The sequence below is a fragment of the Nelumbo nucifera genome, chromosome 4 (genome assembly GCF_055504915.1).
Source record: "Nelumbo nucifera cultivar China Antique chromosome 4, China Antique-T2T, whole genome shotgun sequence".
NCBI classification, from domain to species: domain Eukaryota; kingdom Viridiplantae; phylum Streptophyta; class Magnoliopsida; order Proteales; family Nelumbonaceae; genus Nelumbo; species Nelumbo nucifera.
Genome location: NC_142652.1, coordinates 43,321,804 through 43,349,501, shown reverse-complemented (window position 1 = coordinate 43,349,501; position 27,698 = coordinate 43,321,804). Strand labels below are relative to the sequence as shown.

Below are 27,698 nucleotides of genomic sequence, written 5' to 3'. Positions count from 1 at the left end.
TCAAGCAGTAGTTTGTGGTAGCAACATTTCTGCTTTTTCTCCCCTTTGTGTCTGTGCGTCTTGCGGGGAGGGGAGGCTCATATAGAGCTTACCCCCATACCAGTAATCCCCCAATCCAGGTGAGGGCATTAATTGATCCAAGTCTTCACTGGAACCAGCCAGAAAACTTATTGGTACCTTCAAGTGACAGTGTTATTTTATTAACCTATGTAAATACAAGTGACTACAAAAGAAATGAAAGAAGGGATCTGCTTTATCAGGAAAAGTTCTGGAAAGAAGTACATGAAGTGCATGCTTTACAATAGTACATAAAGATCATCTAGTTTGTCGGGTTGGGGAGGGATGCCCCTGATACCTAGCAAATAAATATATGAAGTGACATCAATATTACATTAATCACATCCTGGTGATTTTTGACATCCATCCTATACATCTCTATAAACTCTTTGAATGATGTATGAATGTTTCTACATATTCGTAGAAGTGGTTGTATTTCGTTTTTAATTGTTCTATTCTGGTCTCTTCCAAATATCCAGAAAGGACAGAAAAAAAAGGATGTAATTTTCTAAACTATATTTCCTTTGCCCTCAAGAATAATGTTTAACCAATCCTGAATTACTAAAAGGTTTCTGATGATGAACATAAAATGTGATACTCCACATGTATGCTATGCTCGTTTTTTTCTGATCACTTGATTCTACCACGAGTTGGCCTTGTAGAAGTTTGAACAAAGATCATTGTCTACTCTTATTATATTTTGTTATTCTATTATCCCCGATATCTACTGTTTCTTCCAATAATTTATACCTTGGCCAAAAGCCTAGCATTTATTGTTTGTGTTATTGTCTCATTTGTATAATCACTAGCATAAACTAGTGGTATTTTTCTATAATACGGTTAGTGTTTATCCTCTGATGATATAAAATCCTGGCCCTAACATTTCTTTCCTGGTATTTTCTTCAGCAACAGAGTTCTGCTGCCACTGGAATGGAGGTGGATAGATTGAAGCTTGACTGCAAAAGATCATTGGAAATGGTACAAAAATGGAAGGAAATGTTTGCAGACCTTCATAAATTTTGTGTAGATGAGCTTTTGGGCAATGATCAAACACAAACACAATGAAAATCTCCCTTGTACAACTGGCCACTAGAAGTTGAGGTTTCAACTAAGTTTTATAGGTTCGATAAATGAATGCTTTTTCTTACTTGAGAATTGCTTATTTAAGGCGTTATGAAAATCATTTATAACTTTTATGGTTGAGATTTGCACAAATTATACACTTCACATCTATATCTCAAAGTCACACCCATAAACTAATTATGAATCAACAAGTTCAGGCTCTGTTTACATGGAAGTTAGGAGCTAAATTCTTATGGTTTTTTGATCAACAAATTGTTAGCTTATTGGTCATCAAGGTTCAAAATATTAGTATTGTGTATTGTATTGGCAAGCTTGGACATGGATATGTATCATGGTATGTTTTTGGAAAGATATGGATATGCTTAGATATGTTGAGAAAACTTTTGCAAATCCCACAAATACATCATCAAAACTGAACCTAAGGTTGAGGTTACTGAGTAAGGCTCAGTTTGGAAGGAGTACAAATACAAATTTGTAGAGTGCAAAACCTTGTATTTTGTATTATTTTGTATATATTTGCACTATACAGATTTGTATTTGTACTCCTTCCAAACTAAGCCTAAGGTACAAACCCATAAGAAATGCACACTTTAATAGTTTATATGAAGAAATACTTTACAATCAATAGTAGTGGGAGTTTAAAACATGTGATATCATGCAGAGACAGTGAGAAAGATCTAGTTGTAGGGCTATTTTTGCACTTTTACTTCTTTTGTTGTACATTTATTTTATGTACTCTTTCTTTTGTACACTAAGGGCAGATTTGTGCTTTTACTTTCTTTAATATAAATCTCTTTTAGGGTGTTGACAGTCACCAAGTGACACCTATCAATTTGTTGTGTTCTCTTCTCTCTCTGTCTTTTTGATCCGACTCTGGCATGGTATCAAAGCAGGTCACGATTTGATCTGCATATAACCTCTTTTCAACCCTTTTCTTTTCTGCTATCTAGAGTACTCCCTAACAGTATTTGGGAGACTCTCAAGTGCCCTTGAATCCCTCATCTAGGGAAGCTTTTGATCAGAACTCTATAGACATTTTTTCTGGACTGTAGTGCCATCAAATTTCTTTTTTTTATTGGATATTCTTGTAGAGACATTGGATCAGGTTGAAACTTTAGATCTGGTGTCACCCAGAGCAGATCTACTTATTCTAATTGGTTTGGATTGGATTGGATTTGATTTAGAAGGGTTTTGAGCCACTTATGAGTTCACCAGACTCTTACAATTTCCTTTTCTGGATATCGACCGAAAGGTACCTCTTTCTTTCTTCTGATTTGAACCCTATCTTTTGCTTGGAAGGGTGGTTTTCTATCTCTTGTGATTCAATGGCATTAGAAAGGATGGAATTTCTCCTTATTAAGTTTAATCGTACGAACTATGCACTATGGAAGTTTAATTTTTAATTTCATGTTGAGGCAAAAGGTCTTTGGGGATATTTGGATGGAGCAGTACCTAAGCCTGATGATTTAGATATTAGGGGTCTTGATCAGTGGAAGAATGATAATGTGAAAATCACATCATGGATCCTAGGATCAGTTGAAACTGACATTGCAATCCCTATGAGAGGATACAAGACTACCTATGAGATGTATGAGTATCTTGAGAAAGTATATCAGCAATCAAACACCTCTAGACAGTACTAGATAGAGGTTGACATCTTCTCATACTATCAAGGAGAAAGGAAGGTCTAGGAATATTATGCAGGGTTTATTAACCTCTGGATAGAGTATGAGTTAGTTTACATGGGAAAAGATCCATCAGAATGTTGTGTGAAGTATATGAAAGAACACTTTGATAGAAGGAAGATTATGCATTTTCTAATGCATCTCAGGCATGAGTTTGAAGTTGTCAGATCTAGTATCCTGAGCCGAGGGACACTTCCCGACTTAGATACTATTCTTGGGGAAATTTTGAGAGCTGAAACCAGATTTGCTACATAGACTACTCCGGATGGGATAAAAGATTCCAACATTGATATTGTCTTTTTAGCAACAAAACCAAAGGGGAAGGACTTGTCTAAAGTACAGTGCTATGAATGTAAGGAGTTTGGGCACGTTGTCTTCCATTGCAAGAAAAAGAATACATGCACTTATTGCAAGCAGTTTGCCATATCATTATTGAATGCCTTATTCGGCCTTAGAAAAGCGGTGGATCAAATCAGAAAAAAGAAAGCTACAAGGCCTATAAGATTGCTATAAATGGATCAAATGCCTCATCCTCCATTACTTCTGTGGTTGGCCAAAATGACACTTCTGGTGATATGTTTGAAGAACGGATTTGACAGCTCATGTCCTCGGGCATCTCCTTATCCTTTTCTTCTATTGGTTTGTCTGATAACTCACCAACCTATTGTCCCTCATCAAATCACCTCTAGTATATTGACTAAGGAGCCTCTAACCATATGACAGGGGCCACAATCGGTCAGTATTCCAAACCCCATCTTCCCAATAAACACATTGTCACTACTAATGGTGAAAAGTTAGATATACTTGGATGTGATGATTTGTATTTATCTACTTCGAAGTCATCTCCGTTTCATTTATCCAAAACTTTATTTGTATCCAAGCTCACCACCAATTTGCTTTCTGTTGGCCAAGTTGTAGAGGAAGGTAACATTGTCTCATTCACTTTTGATGGTTGTTTGATACAAGATCGACAAACTGGGGAGGTGAAGGGGAAGGGGCATAGACTAGGACGATTATTTGCTTTGGAGTTTGAGAAGAATAAGGCTGCACCCGTTTCTACTTCTTGTTTGCTTTCTACTACTTCTGGTTTTGAGTCATTTAATTGTAATAATGATCGGCATTTGTGGCGTAAATGCTTTGGCCATCCGTTTTCTAAGAAACTTGATCAGTTATTTGTTTTTGGTAGTTTACTTGTTTCTGCTATTTCCTTTAAGAATGTTAATAAATATTGCATTGCTTATGGTTTATGTAACAGTCATACTTTACCTTTTCCTTCTCACTCTGAGCATGTTACAATTCCTTTTCATTTAATACATAGTGATGTTTGGTTGTCTTCTGTTGTTTCATAGCTGGGTTATAAGTAGGGGTGCTCACGGTTCAGTTATTTGAACCGAACCGATTTGATCGTTTTTTTTTAATTTGAACTGAAACCGAATCAATGTAATCGGTTAATTGGTGGACTGGTTAACTGTGGTTTGTTTTTTCACTCAAAGTTCAAAAAAAAATGAACAAGCAAATCATGGCAGAGGGGCGAGTCGGCGAGGGCGAAGTGGTGGCTGATGATTTGTTGGTGCTGGACTGGTTGGTGGTTGTTGTCACCTGAAGTGAAAGCCTGAGAGGTGGCGGAGCCGCAAAGATGAGAGATGAGAGAGACAAAGATAAAGGCATAGAGCCTGGGAGGTGGCGGTTCTGGCGGAGTTGAGGCGGCGACTGATGTTGCATGTTGGCGCGGCGGAGACGAAGATGACAGGCAACACTGCAATAGAGACTTAGAGAGAGAGAGAAAGAGACACAAGGAAAAACTACTGGTGATGACCGGCATCGGAGGAATAACTGGGGATTGCCGGATTGGGGAAGATGAAGAGGCAAGACCGAGAGAGTGAGAAAGGGGAAACTACCAAACTGAGAAAATGGTTTAGGACCTTCAAGCTTTGATTTTTGAAGATTGAGAGGGCTTAATGACTACTACATTTGAATATCTGATAATAATAGGTTTTGATTTTCAAAGAAGCAAAGAAGGGGAAAACTGAAAACTTCAAAACTGAAAAGGCGAGTGTGTTTTGTGCACCTAGATTCACTCAACCTCGGCGAGTGTGCATTGGGACTTGGGAAAGGGAAAAGCTGGAAATTTTGACCATTTAAAATTAACTTTAAAAGTGGGAAAGTGGGAAACTAGGAAAGTTGAAACCTGAAAAGGGGGACAGGCCACAAGCACGCACGCCCATGTGTATTTAATTTTAAAAAATCAAAATAAAAATATAATATATAATATATTATATATATATTATTGTATATATACTGGTCGGTTCGGTTAATTTCCGGTATTTTATAAGGTTAACCGAAATCGAACCGGTCGGTTCGGTTAACCGATTTTTTGGTTCGGTTTCGGTCAGTTTTCTTGGTCAGTTCAGTTTTCCGGTTTTTTTTGCTCACCCCTAGTTATAAGTATTTTGTAACCTTTATTAATGATTGCACCCGTTTCACTTGGCTTTATTTTTTTCGAAAGAAATATGAAGTTTACTCTGTATTTAAGCACTTTATGCTTATGTTACTACCCAATTTGATGCTCGGATGTGTGCTGCGAACAGATTCAGGGGTAGAGTATTTTGATGGGGATTTCCAAACTTAAAACAACATGGAATTCAGTCCTAGAAATCTTATCCAGACACCCCACAACAAAATGGGGTAGCAGAAAGGAAGAATTGACATATTTTGAGTGTAGTCAGAACACTTCTACAAGATTCCCATGTACCCCTCTTGGTTTTGGGTGGAGGCAGCCAGCAGTGCAGTGTATCTCATAAATCGTCTTCCTCTGTCTATTTTAAATAATTATTCTCCTTTCCAATCTTTCTTCCACAAACCTCTAGATTTATCTATGCTCAGGGTTTTTGGTTGTGCTTGTTTTGTTCACCTTCCACCTCATGAACGTACAAAGTTAACTACACAAGTGGCTTTGTGTACCTTTATGGGGTATAATTATGAACATAAAGGATTCCTTTGCTATGATCTTTCGGTCTGATGTATTCGAATCTCCCGTAATGTAGTTTTCCTTGAGATTGTGTCTTTTTTTGAATTGTAAAATTCCCATCTCCTTCCACTTCCTTGTTGCACAAGCGGCTTTGTGTGCCTTTATTGATGACTACACCCGTTTCACTTGGCTTTATTTTCTTCGAAAGAAATCTGAAGTTTACTCTGTATTTAAGCACTTTATTCTTTTGTTACTACCCAATTTGATGCTCGGATGTGTGTTGCAAATGGATTCAGGGGTAGAGTATTTTGATAGGGATTTCCAAACTTAAAACAACATGGAATTCAGTCCAAAAAATCTTATCCAGGCACCCCACAACAAAATGGGGTAGTAGAAAGGAAGAATGGACATATTTTGAGTGTAGTCAAAACACTTCTACAAGATTCCCATGTACTCCTCTTGGTTTTAGGTGGAGGCAGCCAACAGTGCCGTGTATCTCATAAATCGTCTTCCTTTGTCTATTTTAAATAATTCTTCTCATTTCCAATCTTTATTCCACAAACCTCTAGTTTTATCTATGCTTAGGGTTTTTGGTTGTGCTTGTTTTGTTCACCTTCCACCTCATGAACGTACAAAGTTAACTGCACAAGCGGCTTTGTGTGCCTTTATGGGGTATAATTCTGAACATAAAAGATTCCTTTGTATTCGAATTTCTCGTAATGTAGTTTTCCTTGAGAGTGTCTTTTTTTGAATATATTGTAAAATTCTCAGCTCCTTCCACTTTCTTGTTGCACAATTTTGACTCTACAAGTACCTCAAGCATACCAATGCCACCTCTGCAGCAACTTCAGACATACTTCAACAATCTTCTTCAGTCTTAATGCCCCCCCGCTCCACGATCAACTACTGATCTAGTCACTCCAACTGCCCCACTAAGTGCACTTGATCCTCCCCTTAGACCCACTTTGTCGTTCTTCTAGAAATTTTTGTCCACCTGACCGCTATGGTTTTTCATTGAACCATAGCTCCTTTTTTGTTTTATCTACCATAGAATTCCTAGATCTTACCAGTAGGCTGTAGCAGAACCACATTGAAAAGATGCCATAGATTTTGAGATCCGAGCCCTTCTTAAAAATGACACCTGGGATTTGGTCAAAGCTCCACCTGAGACATCTCTCATAGGGAGCCGATGGGTTTACTCTGTGAAATTGAAATCTGATTGGAGCCTAGACAGATACAAGGCTAGGTTGGTTTCACAAGGCTATAAACAGGAATATGGGATAGACTATGAGGAGACCTTTGCTCTTGTAGCAAAAATAACCACCGTACAATTTCTAATGGTTATATCTACAACCAAACAGTGGACAATCTATCAGATGGAGGTAAAGAATGCATTCCTCCATGGGGAGTTGAAGGAGACAGTCTATATGAAGCCCCCTCCTGGATATTGTATAGACCCACAACTTGTTTGTCGTTTGAAGAAGTCACTCTATGCTTGGGAATTGGAAACATCCTTTTAAGGAACACAACTCTACTAGGTAAGTGGCTTTGGAGGATTCCATTTGAGGGTGACAAATTGTGGCACAGAGTGATTGAGAGCATTCATGGGGTGGTTGGAAATGGCTGGGGTGCAAAAGTTTCCCCTCAGATCTTTGGCTGCTCCGTGGAAAGCAATTCATGAAATCTACCATACTTTCCTCAATTCCATCCAGTTTGATGTGGGACAATGTAATAGAATTCTATTTTGGGAAGATCTATGGGTAGGGGAAACCCCACTAAAAGATAGATTTCTTGATCTCTTTGCATTATCTAACCTTAAGGGGAATGCTATATCCATGTTAGGATCTCTGTGTCCAACTGGTGTGAACTGGAATTTAGGCTTTAGAAGGGGATTAAGGGAGAATGAGTGTGAATCCTTAACCCGCTTGCTGAACCTCCTAGGGCAAATCCACCTGGACCCTTCATTGGAAGATTCAAGAATTTGGGTAGGCTCTCCAGACGACCTCTTTTCTTGCTCCTCTTTCTTCAAAGTACTTGCTTCCCCCAACCCTCTAGGTGGGACCTTCCCTGTGAAGGAAATCTGGTGCAAGCCTATTCCCCCAAAGATCTAAGCTTTCTGTTGGGAAGTATTCCTTGGTAAGGTAAACACTTGTGATATGCTGCAAAAAAGAAGGCCATATATGTACCTTTCTCCTCACGTGTGTTCACTGTGTAAGGAAAGTGGTGAGACCCTTTATCATTTAATGATATCTTGTTCTTTTGTGCATCGAATTTGGGATTTCTTTTGTACTCTCTTTGGCTGCAGGTGGGCTCCCCCTCAAGATGTGGCAAGACTCTTCAACCATGATTTCTTGAGACAGAGAAAGAAAAGAAGGATGGTAATGTGGAAAGCAACAAAGGCAGCAATCTACTGAGTAATATGGGAAGAGAGAAACAATAGAATCTTCCTGGAGAAAAGTAGAACAGTAGAGGAAGCGATTGATAATATCAAAGTGAAAGTAGCCCATTGGGTAAAACTCTTGGACTGCTTTCAAGTCTTCTCAGTTGAAGATATTTTAAGAACATGGTCTAAAGTAGCACAATCTTCGAGAGTAAGAGATAAAATAAGGTTGGAGTGGAAACCACCTGAAGGAAATAAAGTAAAGCTGAATTTTGACGGGTGCTCATGGAAATCCAGGCATCTCAAGAATAGTATTAAGAAACCTTGGCAGGAGGATATTGGGTGTGTTCTTAGGGCCGATTGGCAACGGAAACTCGCTGAAGGCTGAGCTACTGGCATTATTACAAGGGATAAAGCTAGCCAAACAACTAGGATGCAGACATGTTGAAGTGGAAGGGGATTCAAAAGTAGTAATTTCATGGGCAACAAATAGCAGCCACACCCCATGGACGGTTAAACATGTGATTAGGGAAGTGGAGAAGATTGCCAAGGAGGTTGAGGCTGAATTTAAATGGGTCCGTAGAAGTGCAAATGGGCTAGTTGATGGATTAGCAAAACAAAGGGCATTGAGAGAACAATTATTTAGGGATAAATAGAGTGAGGAAAAGGGATCAATAGTCCCATCATCAAATTGTATAAAATGTTTACAATCTGAATCTAAATTTTAATAAAACACATATTTACTAATAAAAAAAAAAGAAGTCACTCTATGCTTTAAAGCAAGCTCCTAGAGCTTGGTTTGAGAAGTTCAGATTTGTTATCACTAATGCAGGGTTTATTTAGAGTAATTCAGATTATTCTTTATTCACTTTAAGGCGAAAGTAGGGAGTGATGATCTTACTTCATTATGTCGATGATATACTCATTACAAGGGATGATGTAGAAGGAATTGCTGAGCTACCACAGTTACTCAGTGAATCCTTTAAGATGAAGGGCTTGGGGCCTCTGACATATTTCTTGGGGCTTTTCTTGGGGTTATTTTATTAACCAACAAAAGTATGCGGCTGATTTGGTTAAACTAGCCAATCCCAATGATTCCAAGATTGTGGACACCCCACTAGAATTGAATTTGAAACTCAACAAAAATTATATTTCTCTCCTTGAAGATTCTACCCTTTATAGTCAACTAGTAGGTAGTTTAATCTATCTCACTATGACTCGACCAGATATATCATATGCAGTTCAACTGGTGAGCCAATTCGTGTCTTCTTCAAGACAACCTCATCTATTTGTAGTTCGTTGGATCATTAGATATGTGCAAGGCACCTTATCATCCGGGATATTTTTCTCCTCTTCATCCCCCTTTAACCTTACGGCTTATGCGGATGCTAATTGGGCTGGACTCCTTGATACCCAACGATCCATTATCGGTTGGTGTGTATTCTTAGGCAACTCTCTTATGTCATGGAAGTGTAAGAAACAACCTACTGTATCAAAATCTTCCATTGAAGTTGAATACAGAGCTATGTCTTCTGTGTGTAGTGAAATCATATGGCTTTAGGTTCTTCTACTTGACATACTTAATGAACTATCACTGTCTGTTTCTCTCTATGCAGACAATGTCAGTGCAATCAAAATTACCTCCAACCCTGTCTTTCATGAGCGCACCAAAACACATAGAAGTTGATTGCCACTTCATCCGCGGTCTTCTTCTTGATGGTATTATATCTCTTCCTCATGTCTCCTTCGGGCTCCAACTAGCAAACCTGTTGGCTAAAGCAATGGCTCGAGCTCGACATCTATTTCTCATGGACAAACTGATGCTTATTCCTAGGCATCAGTTTGAGGGGGAGTGTAGAGATAATGAGAAGATCTAGCCGCAAGGCTATTTTTGTACTTTTACTTCTTTAATTGTACATCTATTTTATTACTCTTTCTTTTGTACACCAAGGGTAGATTTGTCATTTTACTTTCTTTAATATAAATATCTTTTGTGGTGTCAACCGTCACCAAATGACACACCTACCAATTTGTTGTGTTTTCTCTCTCTCTCTCTCTCTTTTTGATCTAACTCTAACATATCATACAATTCAATATCTTACCGATTACACATTAAGTAATGTTTGATCTTCCAGTCTAGTAAAAATTCATTGTAGGACACATTAAATTGTTGTTAGGTCATTAATAAGTGATGGGATTCAGTCAGTGCAAAGCCAGTTTGAACAACCATCATAGCCTTGCATTGGGAATATCTCTCCATGAAATAAAGCATAGAAGTATGGAGATGTTCCCGATGCAAAGCTGTATAGGCTGTTCGAATAGGCCTTGCACTAATTGAAGTCGACCTCCATTGATAATCCCATATTATAGTTTTTCCTTCCCATGAAAACCATTTTTTATGTGACATGAAAATCATTAAGAATATATGATTTATAAAATAAATTATATTTTAAGTTTTCATGTTTTTCTTAAAATATTGTGACAAATGATTGTTTGATCAATGATTTTAATGGATCCATCTTGTAGTTCTCTCTTGAAATGAAAATCATTTAAAATATATAAAAAATAATTTTTTATAATTTCTAATTTTAACAATATCTTGGGGAACACCCATAGACCTAACAATTTAAGCTTGCTGGTGTAATTAGATTATATATTGGTGGTCCAAAGTATAGGGAGTCCTTATTAGGGACAGCTTGCAATTTATTTTCCTATGCCAATGACTAGGAAGTCATAGCCAATAGTCATGACTAGACTTGTTCATGGGCTGGGCCAGGCCGGGCTCGGGCCGGGCTTTTAGTATTCATTAACGAAAAAATAATTGGCCCGAGCCCAAGCCCGGCCCGACCAATGGGCCTAGAATTTGGGCCTGAGCCCGGCCCTGATAAAAAGCCCGAAACCCAAGTCTGAGCCCGAAACCCGATCTAATAAAAGAAATTAAAATTTTTTCTACATTATCTATTTTAATTCAAATGTTTTTTCCCCTATTTAAATAAACACAATTTTACATTCTTGAATCAAAAAATTTATTCAAATGGAAATCACAGAACCCATTTTAATTTCATTCTTTTATTTTCAAGTGAATCAACAACCTTTTTTAAGGTTGTTTAATATATTACCTGTTGTTTGGTTGTTTCTATACAACCAAGGCAAACCTGAAATAAAACACATAAGAGGCTTAAGAGCAAATCATATAGATTCATATTCCTACAAATAACATCACACACTAAAATTAAATTCATATAACTTCAAGTTCATGTTCCTCCAAAGTCATAAAAAAATAATCTGAATAAGACAAACAAAATCTATAAAACATGTTCTCCATCCATTTTTGAATTCACCAACAACAAGGAATATTCCAATTCTCAAGTTTCAAGCCATTCTAAAAAATAAAATAAAAGACCATTGCCCATATGACCATATCAAATAGAACATGTTTTAGGCTTCTAGCCATCTCCATTCATTCTTGAATTCACCAACAAGATTGAACATTCCAACTTCCAAGTTCCAAGCCATCCTACAAAAGAAAATAAGAGATAAATTCAGTACTCATGTCACATATGTAATTTGTTATCATGTCAAATGACAAATAAGTAATGGAAATATATGTTATTATAATATCTAAAACATATCATCAAGTTCAACATTTTCATCATCATCATCACTACTATTTGATTCTCCATCATCTTCTAACAAGCTTGATCCTGAAGAAGCCCCTAACAAGCTTGATCCTGAAGAAGCCCCTAACAAGCTTGACCCCCCTGCATACAATTGGAAAATCTATTAGAAAAAATTCAATGAATCATATATTTTAATAAATAATAAATAAAAAAATTACCTAATACAAGGCCTTGTGCACGAAGCCAATCTTCAAGACAAACTAAAGCTTGAATTGTCTTGGACTCAAGTGAACTTTTCCAAGGATTGATCACCTTCTTTCCAATGCTAAATGCAGATTCGGATGCAACTGTGGAAATAAGAATAGCCAAAATATCTCGAGCCATTGATGCCAATTCAGGATACCTAAGTGAACTCTTATTCTAATACTCCAAAACATCAACATCTGCTTTGATATCAAGGTTTTGTTTCTCCAAGTAAAGGTCTAACTGAGTTTTTTCACTTTGAATCTTTCTTTTTGAATTCAAAAATTGCTCATAATCCTCAAATCTATCACTATCATCATTTTTCTCACTCATGTCAAATTGAATAGAAGATCCAACAAAGGAGGTGGAGGAAAAATTTTCTTTGTATTCATTAAACAAATCATTGAGTTTTAGTTATAGCATTAACATGCTCCTCAGTTTTATCCCCATAAAGTTTATCAAAACAATACTTCACTAACCTAAGCTTGCAACGAGAATCCAACACAGCAGCACAAGACAAAATCATACTATATTCAGCCCAATATTTATCAAATTTTTCCTTTATTTTTCTAACCATATCAGTCATAAAATTCTGAGGTTCCTTACTCACTAACATCAAATGTCTATGAATCATCCACACTCTCTTGAAATAAATGTTTGAAATAGGGTACTTGGTGGCAGAAAACATACAAGTAGCATCATAAAAAACCTTTAAGAACTTGTGAATCTTATCCACTTTTCCTCATTCTTCTTCCGAAAGCATAAACATTTTAAAAATATTATCCCTTTGCCCCCAATGTTGTAAGACTTGTTTATAATAAATGGCATGTTCAAGCATCAAATAAGTTGAATTCCATCTCACACATATCTAACTTCAATCTTCTAGTTGTATTTAAGTGAAAACTTTTTTCAGCAAGTTCATAAAATCTATGCTTCCGGACAGCTGATTTCTTTATATTTTTCGCACCATCCCGAATCTTACAAGCAACATCATCAACAATATTCAAACCAGCTTGCACAATAAGATTCAAAATATGGCTACAACAACGAACTTTGAAAAAATCACCACCACACCAAAGATTTATGTATTGAAGAACTCAATTTCAAAGAGTTAGTCATCACATCATTGTAACTAGCATTATCTAATGTGATGCTAAAAATTTTTTGATCAATATTCCATTCGCTTAAGCACATGACCACCTCATCTGTTTAAGACAGTCCATCAAAAGGAGGTGCCAAAGCTTTAAAGCGAATAATTCTTTTCTGTAACTTCCAATTGTTGTCAATCCAATGAACAGTTTATACACATGAATTCATCATCAGTATGCTCAGATCTCCAATTATCGGAAGTTAAACAAATCCGACCAAGTGTATTAGACAAATCACTTTTCACACCCTCTCTCTCTTTCACATACTAGACATGATATCTCTTTTAGCAGTATGCCTACTCACATTTTTGAATTCAGGATTTATAGATTGAATAAAGAATCTAAAACCAGGTTCTTTAACAGTAGTAGAAGGGTGTTTTCCACATACAAGAAAAATTGATAATGCTTTACGAGACTTTTTTTGATCAAACTTGTAGTTTTTCAAAGAAGTACTCCCATCAGTGTTTGATTGAGTAGTTACTTTGTATTGTCTAATATCCTGAATTCTACGTCTAGGGCAACGCTCTAAATGACGCTTCAAGTGAGTAGTTCCCTTACTTGACTTACCTTGTAATATTTTCATGCAGTGCTTACATCGTGCCTTCTCCGAATTAATCTTTTCCATTTCTTCCCACACCTTAGATGTCAATCTTTTCTTAGTGGAAGTCTGGTCAAACTCTTGATAGTCATCATCAACTATATCTACTCCAGCAGCCGCATTTTCACTTGCCATTGACATGATAGTAATTATTAAATATGAAATAACCTGCATAATGAATTCTAATTTTATCAATAAGACAAGCATATATTAAATAAAAAACTAAAAGAAATTTCTGCAATTTGTTTACATTAAAAAAGAATATAATTTCTGAATCTGCAAAAAAAAATCAATTGCAGATTATCCAATATAAATTCTGAATTCAATAATCAATATAAATTAGAATTTATTTACATTAAAAAAGAATATAAGTTCAGTATAAATTATGAATTCAATAATCAATATAAATCAGAATTTATTTACATAAAAAAAGAATATAAATTCATTATAAATTCTAAATTCAATAATCAATATAAATCAAAATTTATTTACATTAAAAAAATAATATAAATTCTGAATTCAATAATCAAATAAATCAAAATTTATTTACATTAAAAAATTAATATAAATTTTGAGTTCAAGACAAAATAATATAAATCAAAATTTATATAAATTCTAAAGGAGAGAAGACCAACATTACTTAGTATATTTCTATTTCAAGACAAACAATAGCATTCAAGCAAGATGATAGCATTCGGCTATCACTATTGTTTCTTTGTGCATGTGAAGACTAACAGATTTTCACTCTTCCTCTTCTTCTATTTCTATCACTTTTCACTTGAGGTATGATGCTTAAGTCCCATGGGTTATAGAATTTTCAAGAAAAATGACAATCAAACTATTAGTATTGTGATAAAGATGCTGTACAAATAGGAAAAGCCAACATTTCCCTCGTATTGGGCCAACACCTGCTACCCACCCATACACTGCCTTTTTGGGAAATAAACTATCAATACATTTGCTCCCTTCCCACCCCTTTTCTTGCAGGAGAATCAGCCACACAATTGGCTGATCTTGGTACCCATCTATAGTTAATTCTCAAATCCCTAGTCATAATTTTAATGTTTCTCATTGCATGTCTATACTGCCATGAACCTCCATTATCATTTCCTAATCAACCAAAAACTACTTGAGAATAGATGGCGGGTGTTGTTCACAGTCGATCAGTATTCTGAATTTCTGACGTAGTTTCAACGGGAAAACCAAAAAGAAATAAGGGAAAAACAGAAGATGCATTTTCTCAATGTTCGTAACTGGTACTAACAGAATATATTATCTCCAACAGAGTTATAATACATAAATCTCCAACAGTTATAACATAATATATTATCTCTAATAGATTTTAAACAATATGGTGGTGTTTAAAATCAATACGGTTTTCTGATAAGCGTATGAAGTATGAACAGGTCTAAACAAAATATATGGTACTAAGTCCCAAGTGTTTCCTGAATGAAGATTTTCGGTTATGCTACAACACCACTAATGGTGATCCCCAGCTGATGATGTACTCCGATTCCGATGATACACCAATTTTTAACATATCTCTGCATGGGCAAGTGGCAACCACCATGTGGGCGGCTTCCGAATGTTATGTGGGTGAGGGCAATGACCTGGTAGTGATACTAGTGAATAGCCCTAACTGGGAACTTCCAGAAGCAGACACCAGAAACGGATTCATGACTGTCGGTTGCGACACCTCTGGAACTTTGTATGACTACAATGGCGAGGCATTCTACGTGGGTTGCAGATCAGGTTGCCTGAACGATACGAAAGTGACGAGGTTATCATGCGATGATGGCCTTGGATGCTGCCAGACCACCATACCCAAGGGCATCACTGATTTTCATATATACATAGGAAGCATTTACAACTTCTCCTACACATGGAATATCAGCAGATGCGGGTATGCCTTTCTGTGTGACAAGGATTTGATGGCCTCACAAGTTTCACGCCTTTGGAGCATGAGAAACGAAATGAAATATCTCGAAAATGTTGGCATCCAAACTCCAATAATACTGGATTGGGCAATTCGAAACAAGGCTTGCGAGGACGCTGGAGGAATGGAAGATAATATTGTCTGTGGTACTACTACTAACAGAATTTGCAGAATATATGGTACTAATAAAATGGTAAAGAGGACTCACCGCCACTGCCGGTGATTGTATTCGTCGGAGAGTTCACGGTGAGTCGGTGACTGTGATCTGTGAGCTGCGAGCCTGACCTGCGATTTTGACAATGTTTACTTGATCAGTTTGCATCTGAGAAAGAAAGAAAGAGAGAGAGAGCTCACCGCCACCGCCGGAGTTGTTGCGCCGGTGAACGTTCGCCGCCTCGCCGGTTGTGGCTGCCTGAGAGTGTGAGGATGAAGGGTTCGGCTGTGTTGGATGTGGAGATTGGAGATGAAGGGTTTGGCTGGAAGGAAATAAGAATGGGAAGAGGCAAAGAGGTCTCGAATAGGGTTTTTACATAGTTTTAAGTTTTAACTATGGGTCGGGCCGGGCCGGGCCGCCCGGCCCATGAACAGGTCTGGTCATGACCACTTCCACTTAGGGATGGCAACGGGACGGGGCACCCCTCCCCATCTCCGCCTTGTGGTAAAAATCCCCTAATTCGTCCCTACCCCGTCCCCAGTATCAGTGTAAAGATTCAGCCCCCATGGGGAATCCCTGACATTTACCCGCCCCGCAACCATTGAAGAGTGAGATCCAAGGAAGACTGCCAGATTCAAAGTGAGAAATCTTGAAGATGAAGACTAAAGAGTGAGATCGAAGGAAGACTGCTGGACTAAGAAAGTGAGAAATCTCAAAGACGAAGACTGAAGAGTGAATCACTGCGGTTGTGTGGCGCCCGATGGTCAGTGGTTCCTTTGTGCTACGGCGACGGTGGCGGCGGCGCCCGACGGTTCCTCTTATCTCTAGTAGACTCAGTGACTCTCTGTAATCTGTATGTGCGAAGGTTGAAGGAAGACGAAGAGTGAATAATCACTGTGAAAGGAAGACTACCAGACTGAGAAAGTGAGAAATCTCGAAGACGAAGATTGAAGATTAAATCACTGTGGTCGTGCGGCGCTCGACGGTTCCTCTTATCTCCAGTTGGCAGGTAGACTCAGTGACTATAATCTCTATATGGGAAGGTTGAAGGAGGACGAAGAGTGAATAATCACTGTTGAAGTGTTAAGAGAAATAGGCGGCAAGTTCTAACTCCTAACCTTGTAATTTACAACCGGGGTCAGGGCGGGTTCGGGGATTTATAAGCAGACCCCATCTTCGCCCTGTCCCCAGTCCGAGGCAAAAGAAAATTCCCCGAACCCAACCCATGTGCATTTGTGACCGGGTAAAATCAGCCCCGTTCGGGGTGGGGCAGATCGGGGACACGGTTTTGTGGGTTAAATTGCCATCCTTACTTCCACTGCCCTTGTAGTCATGTTAATACCCAATTGCATGGAGATCATTCTACCTGTGCCACTCCATGCCTTGATTCCCCTCAATCGGATATATCTATCTATAACCTTGTATTTTTGGTACATCAAAAGTGATGGATCTCTTCTTGGATTTGGAGCACATAATTTAAAAGGCTGACCGTCCTAAATTGTCTTGGATATTATCAGGTTAATAATCTGCCTCGGGATGGGGATGGTTATTGGTAGAATTAATAAAATTTGTCTGCATTTTTCCTTGGCACAAGGAATTTGGATTTTGGATGAGATTGGTGAATGCCAATAAGCTCATGTTTGGAACTAGCAGTTAAAATGATTCATTCAGTTGGCACTGAAATGTGTCATGTCTTCACGAGGAGACAAATCTCGCCTTCTCGATCAAATCCGTCTACAAAGCTTTGATATTCCTTCTATGGTTTCACTTACCATGGTGACATACTTGTTTTCTTTGTGAGAATGAAAATATAGAAACTTGGAAGCCAACAATGAAAGCTTAGGCTCAGTTTGGATAGAGTACAAATACAAATATGTACATACAAAATATAAGGTTTTGCACTCTACATATTTGTATTTATACTCTTTCCAAACTGAGCCTAAGTTGTTACAGTGAGACATGTTCTTAGTTTCTTACCCATTTTCCTCTCACACCCAATTAACTACAATTGGTTCTGTAATTAGTCGCTGCAAATCTGCACTTCTTGTGTGTATTAGTCTGACAAAGCGCTATATTTATATGCTACGTCCAATGTATACAAATATGAATGATGCATGCATTAAAGCACTTGCACTTGCCCATTGCAGAGTTTATATGTCAAGAATCCCCAACTGGTCTGGTCAGTGTTTTTTGCTTGTGCATCTGCTAATAGTGCAGCTCTCAACATTTTGGGTTAGTCTGTCTTTTGTGCTTGATTGTTTTCATCAATGAATTTTGCCTGATTAGGCTTCAGGGGGGCGGGATAAGTTTTGATGGGAATCCACTTTCTATGATGCGAATTCGTTGATTGATTATATTATAAATTTTTCCGGTATCATGGCTTTCCTACATCATATAGTTGAATACATGCATAAAGGTTATGTTTGGTTTGAAGGAAAATGAAGGGAAAGGAAGAGAAACCTATACAATTTCTACTCAAGATGGGCCTCTAATGAGCCTAAAATGGTGATTGGAAACATCAGCGAATGTACAGTGCACAAGCCACAGAATCGCCAAGGATTGCGAAGGCCGTTCTCATAATCCCCTGCAGTCATGCATTAGGAATCTCTCTCCATCAATAAAAACATATAAATCGGATGTTCATGGTCAAACCGGCTAGTCGGACCAGTCAACCTGTTACCTGGTCATATTTCTATTCTATAGCAATGTTTTAAAACCGACCCGGAGGCTGAACCGTTTTTGCCTCTGGGTCATGGGCCACTGGGTGACATGGTTCAGATCGTTGGGTCAACCACGGATTGAAAGCACTGTTCTATAGGCATATATTCCTTTGAATCGTTCACCCGCAAGAATCCATCCATATTGGTTCAATCAATGACATGGGGATTGGCCCACTATCTGAGTTGAGAGGCAGTTTCTTTCTTATTGGTTTTAAATCAGTCTGGGTACTTATTGGTTTTAAATCAATGAATGTAATGATTTATGCTGAGATTTTACGTTCAACCTATTCGCACTGATTCACCTAAAACTTAATTATGTGTTGGAGGGACGCAGAGCTTGAAAAAGTTCATCAAATTGTAAGCAACAAATAATGGAACATATAACAAAGCCTTTACACTACCACGTACCACCTAATATTGTAATCGGTGATTGAGACTTAAAATTTAAAATTATAGATTTGTAATCTGTATTATATATAATTCCTATTGTATTAATGAAATTTTGTGGAATAAAATGATAAGATGGAGTACCATCAATTTCTATCCAAGCACTTTTTGTGGTGTTAAAAACTAATATAATCTATATCTATCTATACTACTATAAAATGTATGAATGTTGACATTATTTCTGGAATTTTGGTTGGACAAAAATTGCCCTTTTATTTAATATTTTTTGAAGTATAAATAAGGGTAAAACAAGTATTTCCTGTGTTTAATAAAACATATTTAAAAACTAATTACTCTTCACTTGTTTAATTAAACATATTTAAAGTTTGAAATTAAAGACCATAATTACTCTACGTGTATTGACTATTAAGGCTCAGTTTGGAAGAAGTACAAATACAAATATGTACAGTACAAATTCATACAAAATATATGGTTTTACACTCTACATATTTGTATTTGTACTCCTTCCAAATGGAGCCTAAGTTGGTAACTGAATTGCTTGGTCACTTTCATAATAGGCATTATTTGAAGTACAGATAAAGAGAAAGCACGTATTTTATAACGTGCTTAACAAAAACTATTATAGACTGAAATTAATGACAACAATTTCTCAACATGAATGGCAATTGAAAGTGTCTAAAGACCAAAGTATATTTAATATTTCACTCTTCTATCATTATTAGTAAATGATATTTTACATGTGTCTTCCTATTTCATGTACAACTGTTCTAAACCGCAACACTAGGGGAAGGGGAAGGAGAGGAAGGGGAGTTTAGAAGTGATATAAAGGTTGCTTTAAGTTGGAAATGTGATATGTTTATTTTGAAGTCTTTTTTTTGTGCTTGCTGGGTTAGGGTACGTAAGTGATGCGGGTTGGGTGGTCTGTTGTGGTTCAGATGGGCCCGAAGTTTCACTTTCGGCTATTAGGGTATGTCTAACTTTGGTTGGAACCCTTTGCAAATCCTCTTTTTATTTTATAAAATTTCTTCTTATTTATCTTAACAAAATTCTCATCAAAACCCAAGTGTTCTCCATTAATTGGTTGTCACATTGAATGAATAATGAGATTTTTATTTAAGGTAGACTGCTGAAACCTCACCTAAAGTTTCTAAACATTGCTGAAACCTCCCTTGAAATTTGGTAAATGCAATCGCTTCCCGTGAACTTTCTAACAATTGTAAGTAGATCCCCTGTTAGAATCATCTAATAACAAACACAAAAATGTTCAAAATACCAATGATATGAAGGGAAAATTAGGAAAATAAATCAATTTCCAAAAAGAGATTGAAGGGATTTGGGATAGCAATAAATCAGTTACTATAAAATGTATGAATGTTCACATAATATTTTTGGAATTTTGGTTGGACAAAAATTGCCCTTTTATTTAATATTTTTTGAAATATAAATAAGGGTAAAACTAGTATTTCACGTATGATCAGAATTAGTTAGAGGATTCTAATAGGGGGTATACTTGCAACTATGCTAGAAAATTTAGGGGAGGTGATTGCAATTACCAAACAAAAATTTACCCTTAGCTATGCTAAGCATTTGATTAATGCCAATTTAGCTTTCAAAAAAAATAATCCAGTTTCTATATAAGATACATTACAATGACCCATTTCAATTCTTATTTGTTTTTATGGACCGGCATTAGTCACTTTAATTTTAGGGATGTGCTTAAATTTACAAATGTGGGATTATGATGTTGATAGGTAGGGATGATCATTTATAATCAGCCCGACCTTCTTGGCTTGCAAATTCTTGGGCCAAGGAAGTCAAATTTCTCTCAAGCTTGGTCTAGATCGGATTCGTATCAAGCCTGCACATATTGCACGTTGGGCTCAGGCCAAGTAAGCCCTACATCCAACAAACCCAACCCATCCTAGAAGATGTATGTATATTTATAATATATACTATAATATGTGTATAATGTCTTATTTATTTGTATAGTATCTTAATTGTTTGTGGTAATTGTATGGTATCTTTCATACATGGCATAGTATTTTACCAAATATATATCCACACACACACACACACACATATATATAGTTAAGCTAAAACTTTATTTATTTTAAAATATAAATCCTGTATATTCATATGGGCCAGCCTAGAATCTTGGCCCGGAACCAAACTCGAACATGTTTTATTAGGCCTAGGTAGGCCACAAGGCTATTAACAGCTTGTAAAAACCTAACCCGACTCATGATCATCACTATTGAAGGGTTGGGTAGGCATGGGTTTGGTTGAATCCAAACATGACCTGAAACCCAATTAAGGCTAATTTGATCCAAACCTAATTAAGTCATTTTTTCTTCTTTTATTAGTGTACTCAATAAATATAAAAGAAACACTACAAAGGATCACTAAATAGATTTTAAAAAGTCTTAAGATTTTTGTAAAGAACTAAAAACTCCATTCTCATCATAATAGATTTGATTCCCTTGGGGTAATTATGTATAAAGATTTAGGGTCTATTCGGCAAGTCCTTTTAGAATATCTTTTGAGCTTTTGAAAGACTGCTATACAACAAAATGGTCTTTATTATTTTTAGACCTTTATTATTCAAGTATGAGACCATTGGTTGATCCATTTGACCTAGATAGTTTAATTACATACCTACCACTTAGACAGAAGGACAATTTAGTTTTCATATTGGGTTTGAACACATAGGTTTGTATTGTTAAAATTAATGGGTATAGATTTAATTAGTAAAGTTTATTGGTGACAAACAAAAACACTTCAATTAATGAATCTAAAGGAGAATGGGAGTTAACACCTTAATGAGAGGGAATTGAATGAAGTAAAAATTAATAAACAGTAAATATAATATTTAATGAGAGGGAATTAATGAGAGAGAATTTAATATAGTAAATATAATATTTATTGAGAGGAGGTCGAGGTTAATACCTCAAATATAGGAGTTAATAAGAATGAATGGAATGAAGTTAATATAAGCAATAGCTCAAATTACATTTTTGCCCTTATATATGCTGCTTTCTTTTATTCCTTTTTTTTTGTTTGTTTGTTTTCTTGAACCATCACCAATCTTCATCAAGACGACTCATGGAAGTCTCCTTTTATGAGAAACTTATTTTAAATTAATGTAGAAATTCATGGGACAGTTTGGATGATTCTACAAGGGTCGTAGATTACCCATAAGTTGAAGAAGAAGAAAAAAGGATGAAGAGGGCAAAGGAAGGGGAATGAAGAGAGAATTAGCCACCTCAAAATCACCCTTTGCTTGTTTTGAAGATTCAGGAAATGAGGTCCGCTTAATTTAAGCTTAGATTTACTCAAATTCATTATAAATGACTAACTCTATTGGTGAATTACTGAAATAATATCAAGGCCCAGGCATTTATTAATTGCTGGACTTGATCCAAGCTGGTATGACAATTTATTCTTTTCTGAAGTATCCATAGCCCGTGTTATAAAAGTGGCTTGAAAGATAGTTTTCTTCTTGAGCAAACCCTGGAACAAGCTTCTAACTTGGCGTGTTATATGAATTGTCTCTGAAAGACAGCTTGGTCCACTCTGTGACAGAAATATGAATAAAAGCTCCTACATCTCTCTTGGCATTTTTAAGCAAAGAAAGATTATAGGTAGAAAGATGTGCTTTAAGTTTAACACACTCAACCTTTTTCTTGATATTACACTTGCTATATATCAGAATCAGATGGCCAAAATCGATGCTATCATTCTGTTTTTAGTATTATGGACCTTCAGGCCCATGTCCAGTCATGTCAACCTACCTACCCAAATAAAAGGAGAGAAAATTAAGAAACAGAAAAGAGCATAGAACATGGGTTCTATCACAAGGCAAAACAGTGTAATTTAGTTGTATAAGAAGCTCATGAAGCTATAACCAGATGTGAAACCTCCATCCACAACAAGATTATGACCAGTTATATATCCAGCATCATCACTTGCCAGAAACAGTGCGGCCTGTGCAATGTCTTCAGTGCTCCCACTCCTCCCAAGTAGTAGACTCCCCCTCTCACCGATCACCTTCCCTACTTCCTCCGCCCCAATATCCACCTTCCCAAGCACCCTCCGGAATCCATCTACCAGCATCTCCGACGGCACCCCATGCGGCGAGATGCAGTTCACACGTATCCCATATGCCCCCAGTTCACAGGCAGTGCTTCTGGCTAACCCAAGAATTGCTTCCTTTGACAAGCTGTAGCCATGGGAAGCCAGTCCGCCCATGAGAGCTGCCGAGCTAGAAATGCAGATAATGCATCCCCGTCTGGCCTTGATCATGGCCCGTGCTGCGTGCTTGATGCCGTGTACCATGCCGTTGATGTTCACTGACACTACTTCCTTCAGTTTGTCCATGTCAAGCTTCACAATGCTCCCATCCGCGCCTGTGATGCCGGCATTGTTGACCATGATGTCTAGTCGGCCTTTCCAGGCCACGGCAAGCTGGACGGCCGATTCGACGTCGGATTCCGACGTGACATCACAGTGTATGTATTGGCCTCCTATTGAGTCGGCAACCCCCATGCCCAGTTCATCTAAGATATCAGCAATTATAACATGGGCACCGGATTGGGCAAATAGTTTGGCCGTCGCGGCGCCGATTCCCCTTGAGCCACCGGTTACAATCGCAACCTTGCCCTTCAACCTATAGGATTTAAATGCCAATTATATTACTACTGTTTATTTTTTTTATTTTTTTTTCGAAATTAAAATTGAAGTCATGAGAACACAGCATTAGAAGCAGTTTGTTAAACCAAGCGAGGAGATTTAGGCTAAAAGAATGAAATGGAATGTTAGAACAAGATTCATGTAGCTGACCCCATATGGTTGGGTTAAGGCTTTGGTGGTGATGATGATGAAGATGAGCCTAAAAGACCTTACCAAGTTGCCATTTCACTATAATAAGCACATTTTGGTACAACTAATCCTGAGAGACCGGTGGAGGGATTTGATTGGTTATGCCATTCCTCTACATCACATGAACTTAATAGGTCTTTTGATAAGCATATATAAATGACCACATTAGTATATATCATCACCATGTAAGCCTTTTCCTAAGTATATAAGGTCGGCTACATGAATCCTATTTTGTCATTTTATTTTGTTTAGTGTCATATTTATATTATTTTTAGGGTAAATTTCATAATTCAGGGCCTGTTTAGGAGGGCTAAGCCAAAGATTCAGCTAAGCTGCTTCAGTTATGTTCGAGAAATGCTTTAGATAAGCTATTCAAGGAGGTTGAAGCAGACAGCCCTTCAAATGATTGATTGACATTGGCTTGGGCTTTCTAGATTTTTCACCCGATGTAGTTTATAAACTGTTCATTTAGGGCCCATCTCCCAAACAGGCACTCAATACCAAACAATTTGAGGTTAAAAAATGCAGAGAGCAGAGATACAAGAGGCATTATCATCAAGGTTTAAAGTATCAACACGTATTGGCCAATATATATCATTTCGGGAGCTTCCCGATACGTCCCTACAGAGAGTGTGGTGTATCGTGGTTCTGATCGCAGGGGGTGGAGGAATCTTAAACCAGCCCGTTTTGAAAAAAAAAAACTAAAAAAAAAGTACCAATATAACCCGATATTTTGAACCTTGATTATCATTGAAGCTGTAGCCGTGTAAGAGAGAACATGAAGGAGAGAGGAATACAAAGGTGATGAGGAGTTGAAGAGGGAGAAATGGATTTCTCCCAATCATGATCTAAGTCCCTTTTCTTCCAACAATTTTTCAGAGTACCAACAAGGAAGCCATGTTAAACATGTTTCAGAGGATCTTAAACTTCTCGTGATAATGGAAAAAACTTCCGGTGACGTGGCTTTAATATTCACCATCAAAAGGAGCATTCCCTTATCTTTGGAACCTTACCGAAAGGAGGGAATGCTCTTTTTACGGTGGATAACGGAGTTTACTTAAGCTCATACGTCTAGTGAGTGTTTCCTCCTGCAGACCAATAAAATGATCCCACATCATAGTGTGGTCGATCAGTATGAAAAAACATTTAACATGAGCCAAAGTGAGTACCGAATACCTGTAACAAAGACAAAGTGAGTACCGATGATATGGATGACGTGGCCTTAATATCTACCTTCAAAAGGAGCCCTCTCTTTTCAAACTAGCAAAATCAAATTTATTATTTGGCGATGTATTTAGTTTCTGCTTGGGGGGAATGAATACCTTGGACATGATTTATGGTTTTAAAAACCGGACCGGATGGTCAGACCAAAAATTGGGAACCGGTCAGGTGATCGGTTCTGTTTTACCCCAGAACTGTTATTTCCCCAAAACCATTGATTTGGTCAGCAAACCGCTGGCCCGGGTGTTCGAACCGTTCAACAGTTTGTATGGTTTTCATTTTTTTTTGTATTTTTCTTGTAATTTTTTTTAATTTTTTTTATCAGAACGGGTCATCCGTTTGATTCGAACGGTCAGACTGGACCCCTGACCGATTTATTATCTATTTCGATTTTAAAAACCTTGGACATGATACTGGTGTCATTAAACGATTAACATAAAATAAACTGTTAACTGTTAAGGGAGGTTCCTCAATACAGTTTTATTTATAATATGTCCCCTCATGTGAAAGCCCATCAGGCTTGAGGTGTGGACAAATATAGGATCAACCACACCTGAAATTTAATTAATTATGATGGGGCAATGAGGATAAAACGCCAGATCATTTGGTTAAACAAGTTCGGGTGCTAAGTCAAGAAATTCAACCTAAGAGCTTAAACTGTTAGGTGAAAGCCCTGAATTCTCTAACAAATGAATTTGGACACCCTCCATTTTAAAATCTTCTAATCAAAAGCGAAGGGCCATTTGATAACAGCTAAAATGATTAAACTGAATGACTTATTGCTTTGGTTTCTAGTGGATGTAATAATTAAATAATAAAATATTCGATGAAATATGGTCAACCCAACTTTCTTCAGCCATTAACGAATTTGTAACCTCATGAATAAGTTATTTGCTACAACACAATAATCATTCAATTCAGCCACTTCAGCTGTTAGAAGGTTGGAAAACCTGCCCAAGCCCCCCAAACCCTCCACTCCTCAAGAAACCAAAAATTCATAAACGAATGAAGCTTGTCCTTTGATGTGATAAGCTAAACTAACCTCTTACTCTTGTGCATATGACCATTCTGCTCCATTTCAATCAGGTCTCAATAACTTCTCGCATATGTTGAACCCTTAATGTTGATATTATATGAATAAGCAGCCGTTTGAATTTATATAAGCTTCATTCATGCCTTGCACAATATTTGTGTTCCATAACAACTTCGAATCTGAAAAGCATCTAACAGTTATTTTGGCAGTGGTTTGGTACCTTCCTCAGACGAGAGGTTTGATGCTATTGGATCTAGGGGGTGCAAACTTAGATTGGGTTGGGTTGAGAGTTTGTTAAATTTTCAATGGGCCTGAAACCTACCAGAGCCTGATGTAGTTAAAATTCTTCGGATTGGGTAATGTTGCTTGTAGACCTAATTAGATTCTGGTAATAAACTCAATCTGAATGGTAATGTGATGAGTGACACTAGCTAATAGCTAATTACATGTAGGGATGCTCACGATTTGGTTAACTGAACCATGGGCCTTTTTTTGTAACCAAATCAGTACTACTAGTTTTTGGAAAATTGGTAACCAAAATTAAACCAAAGCCAATCAGTTAATTGGTTGATCGGTTCAATTCATTGGTTTTTTGGTTTTTTAATTTTTGCAATATATATTACAAAAATATATATAAATATATAATAAAAATTATAAATATATATTTATATATATTGCATATTTATTAATTTATAATATACAAAAATATAATATATAATATACATAAATATATATAAAATATATAGAAATATATGTATATCGGTTGGTTCGGTTAACTGCTAGTTTTCTATATTAATTAACTAAAACCGAACCAGTACCTTTGCTTTTTTTAAAATACCGAACTGAAACCGAACCGATCGATTCGGTTAACCAATTTTTTGGTCCAGTTTTGGTTCGTTTTTTTGGTTGATTCGGTTTTTTGGATTTTTTTTCTCACCCCTAATCGTAAGATCCCATCTATGTCCACCCGAGGGCAGCAGAATTACATTAACAATTAAGGGGTTGTTCGACGATATGGTTGATTTTGTTTTTGAAAATAAAAACAAAACCAATCATGTTTTTGTTTAGATCAATGGGGTGGATTTGGATCAGCCCGAACCCGACCCAATCTTCATATAGCATGCCATATTCAATTGATCTCTACAAAATGTTTCAATGCTGCTATGTTAACGGGTCAGTTTGGTATGGCACATTTCAACCCAAACCGACCCAAAACCCAATTAACGTTTATCTGACCCTAACTCGATAAGGTCCAGACAATGTGGGTTTACCACTTCAACCAACCCCCTAAATGGGTTAATTATGGGGAGATATTTAACCCAAAATTTGAAGCTTTTCTCTTAAATATATTTCATGATAATGCTATCTTTTCTCTCTATGCAATTCCTTGAAATTGAACTCCACGAACAAGGGAATTGTATGATTTGTTTATGGGCACAAGGATACATCTTATATATGGCAGTGAACTTTATTTTTTATACTTGACTGACTCTAAATAATCATGGGTCCAGCCGGGCTGGTCCAGCCCAGGTCAGGTTTTTACAGGGTAGTGATCTTCTGCTTCTA

General features: G+C 37.1%; 3 protein-coding genes across 7 annotated transcripts in view; 1 reads left to right on the top strand and 2 right to left on the bottom strand.

The window, feature by feature from the left end:
• The window catches only part of LOC104606952 (protein ROOT INITIATION DEFECTIVE 3), a 53,761-nt gene extending 35,233 nt beyond the window's left edge, over positions 1 to 18,528 (top strand). For 3 of the 5 annotated variants that reach the window (XM_010272404.3, XM_010272403.3, XM_010272402.3), the window contains one exon: positions 964 to 1,313. In XM_010272404.3, the coding sequence (XP_010270706.1) occupies positions 964 to 1,122 (159 nt within the window). In that variant the 3' untranslated portion in view covers positions 1,123 to 1,313. Of the gene's footprint in view, positions 1 to 963; positions 1,314 to 9,789; positions 10,203 to 18,306 lie in introns of those variants that run through there. The other 2 variants (XR_016085738.1, XR_016085739.1) reach the window with 2 other exon arrangements.
• Positions 11,365 to 18,195, bottom strand: LOC104603604 (uncharacterized). Its single transcript, XM_088902935.1, has 5 exons — positions 16,073 to 18,195; positions 15,927 to 16,003; positions 13,752 to 13,950; positions 12,012 to 12,140; positions 11,365 to 11,934 (listed from the first exon to the last, which is right to left on the bottom strand). The coding sequence occupies exons 3-5, from the start codon at positions 13,921 to 13,923 to the stop codon at positions 11,795 to 11,797; spliced, it is 441 nt and encodes a 146-aa protein (XP_088759061.1). The 5' UTR covers positions 13,924 to 13,950; positions 15,927 to 16,003; positions 16,073 to 18,195; the 3' UTR covers positions 11,365 to 11,794.
• Positions 18,529 to 22,873: 4,345 nt separating the features above from the next.
• Positions 22,874 to 23,668, bottom strand: ATA1 (TAPETUM 1; the record flags this gene model as incomplete). Its single annotated transcript, XM_010272511.2, has 1 exon — positions 22,874 to 23,668. A coding segment is annotated over one exon (795 nt), but the record flags the coding sequence as incomplete, so codon positions are not given.
• Positions 23,669 to 27,698: the final 4,030 nt, after the last annotated feature.

What these genes read in the sequence shown, in the direction of transcription:
- LOC104603604 (XM_088902935.1), bottom strand. Translation starts at nt 13,923, where the DNA reads ATGTCAATGGCAAGTGAAAATGCGGCTGCTGGAGTAGATATAGTTGAT. An exon ending in CTGCATGAAAATATTACAAG is followed by an intron (nt 12,141 to 13,751) that starts GTAAGTCAAGTA and finishes TTATTTCCACAG; the next exon opens with TTGCATCCGAATCTGCATTT. An exon ending in TGCACAAGGCCTTGTATTAG is followed by an intron (nt 11,935 to 12,011) that starts GTAATTTTTTTA and finishes AATTGTATGCAG; the next exon opens with GGGGGTCAAGCTTGTTAGGG.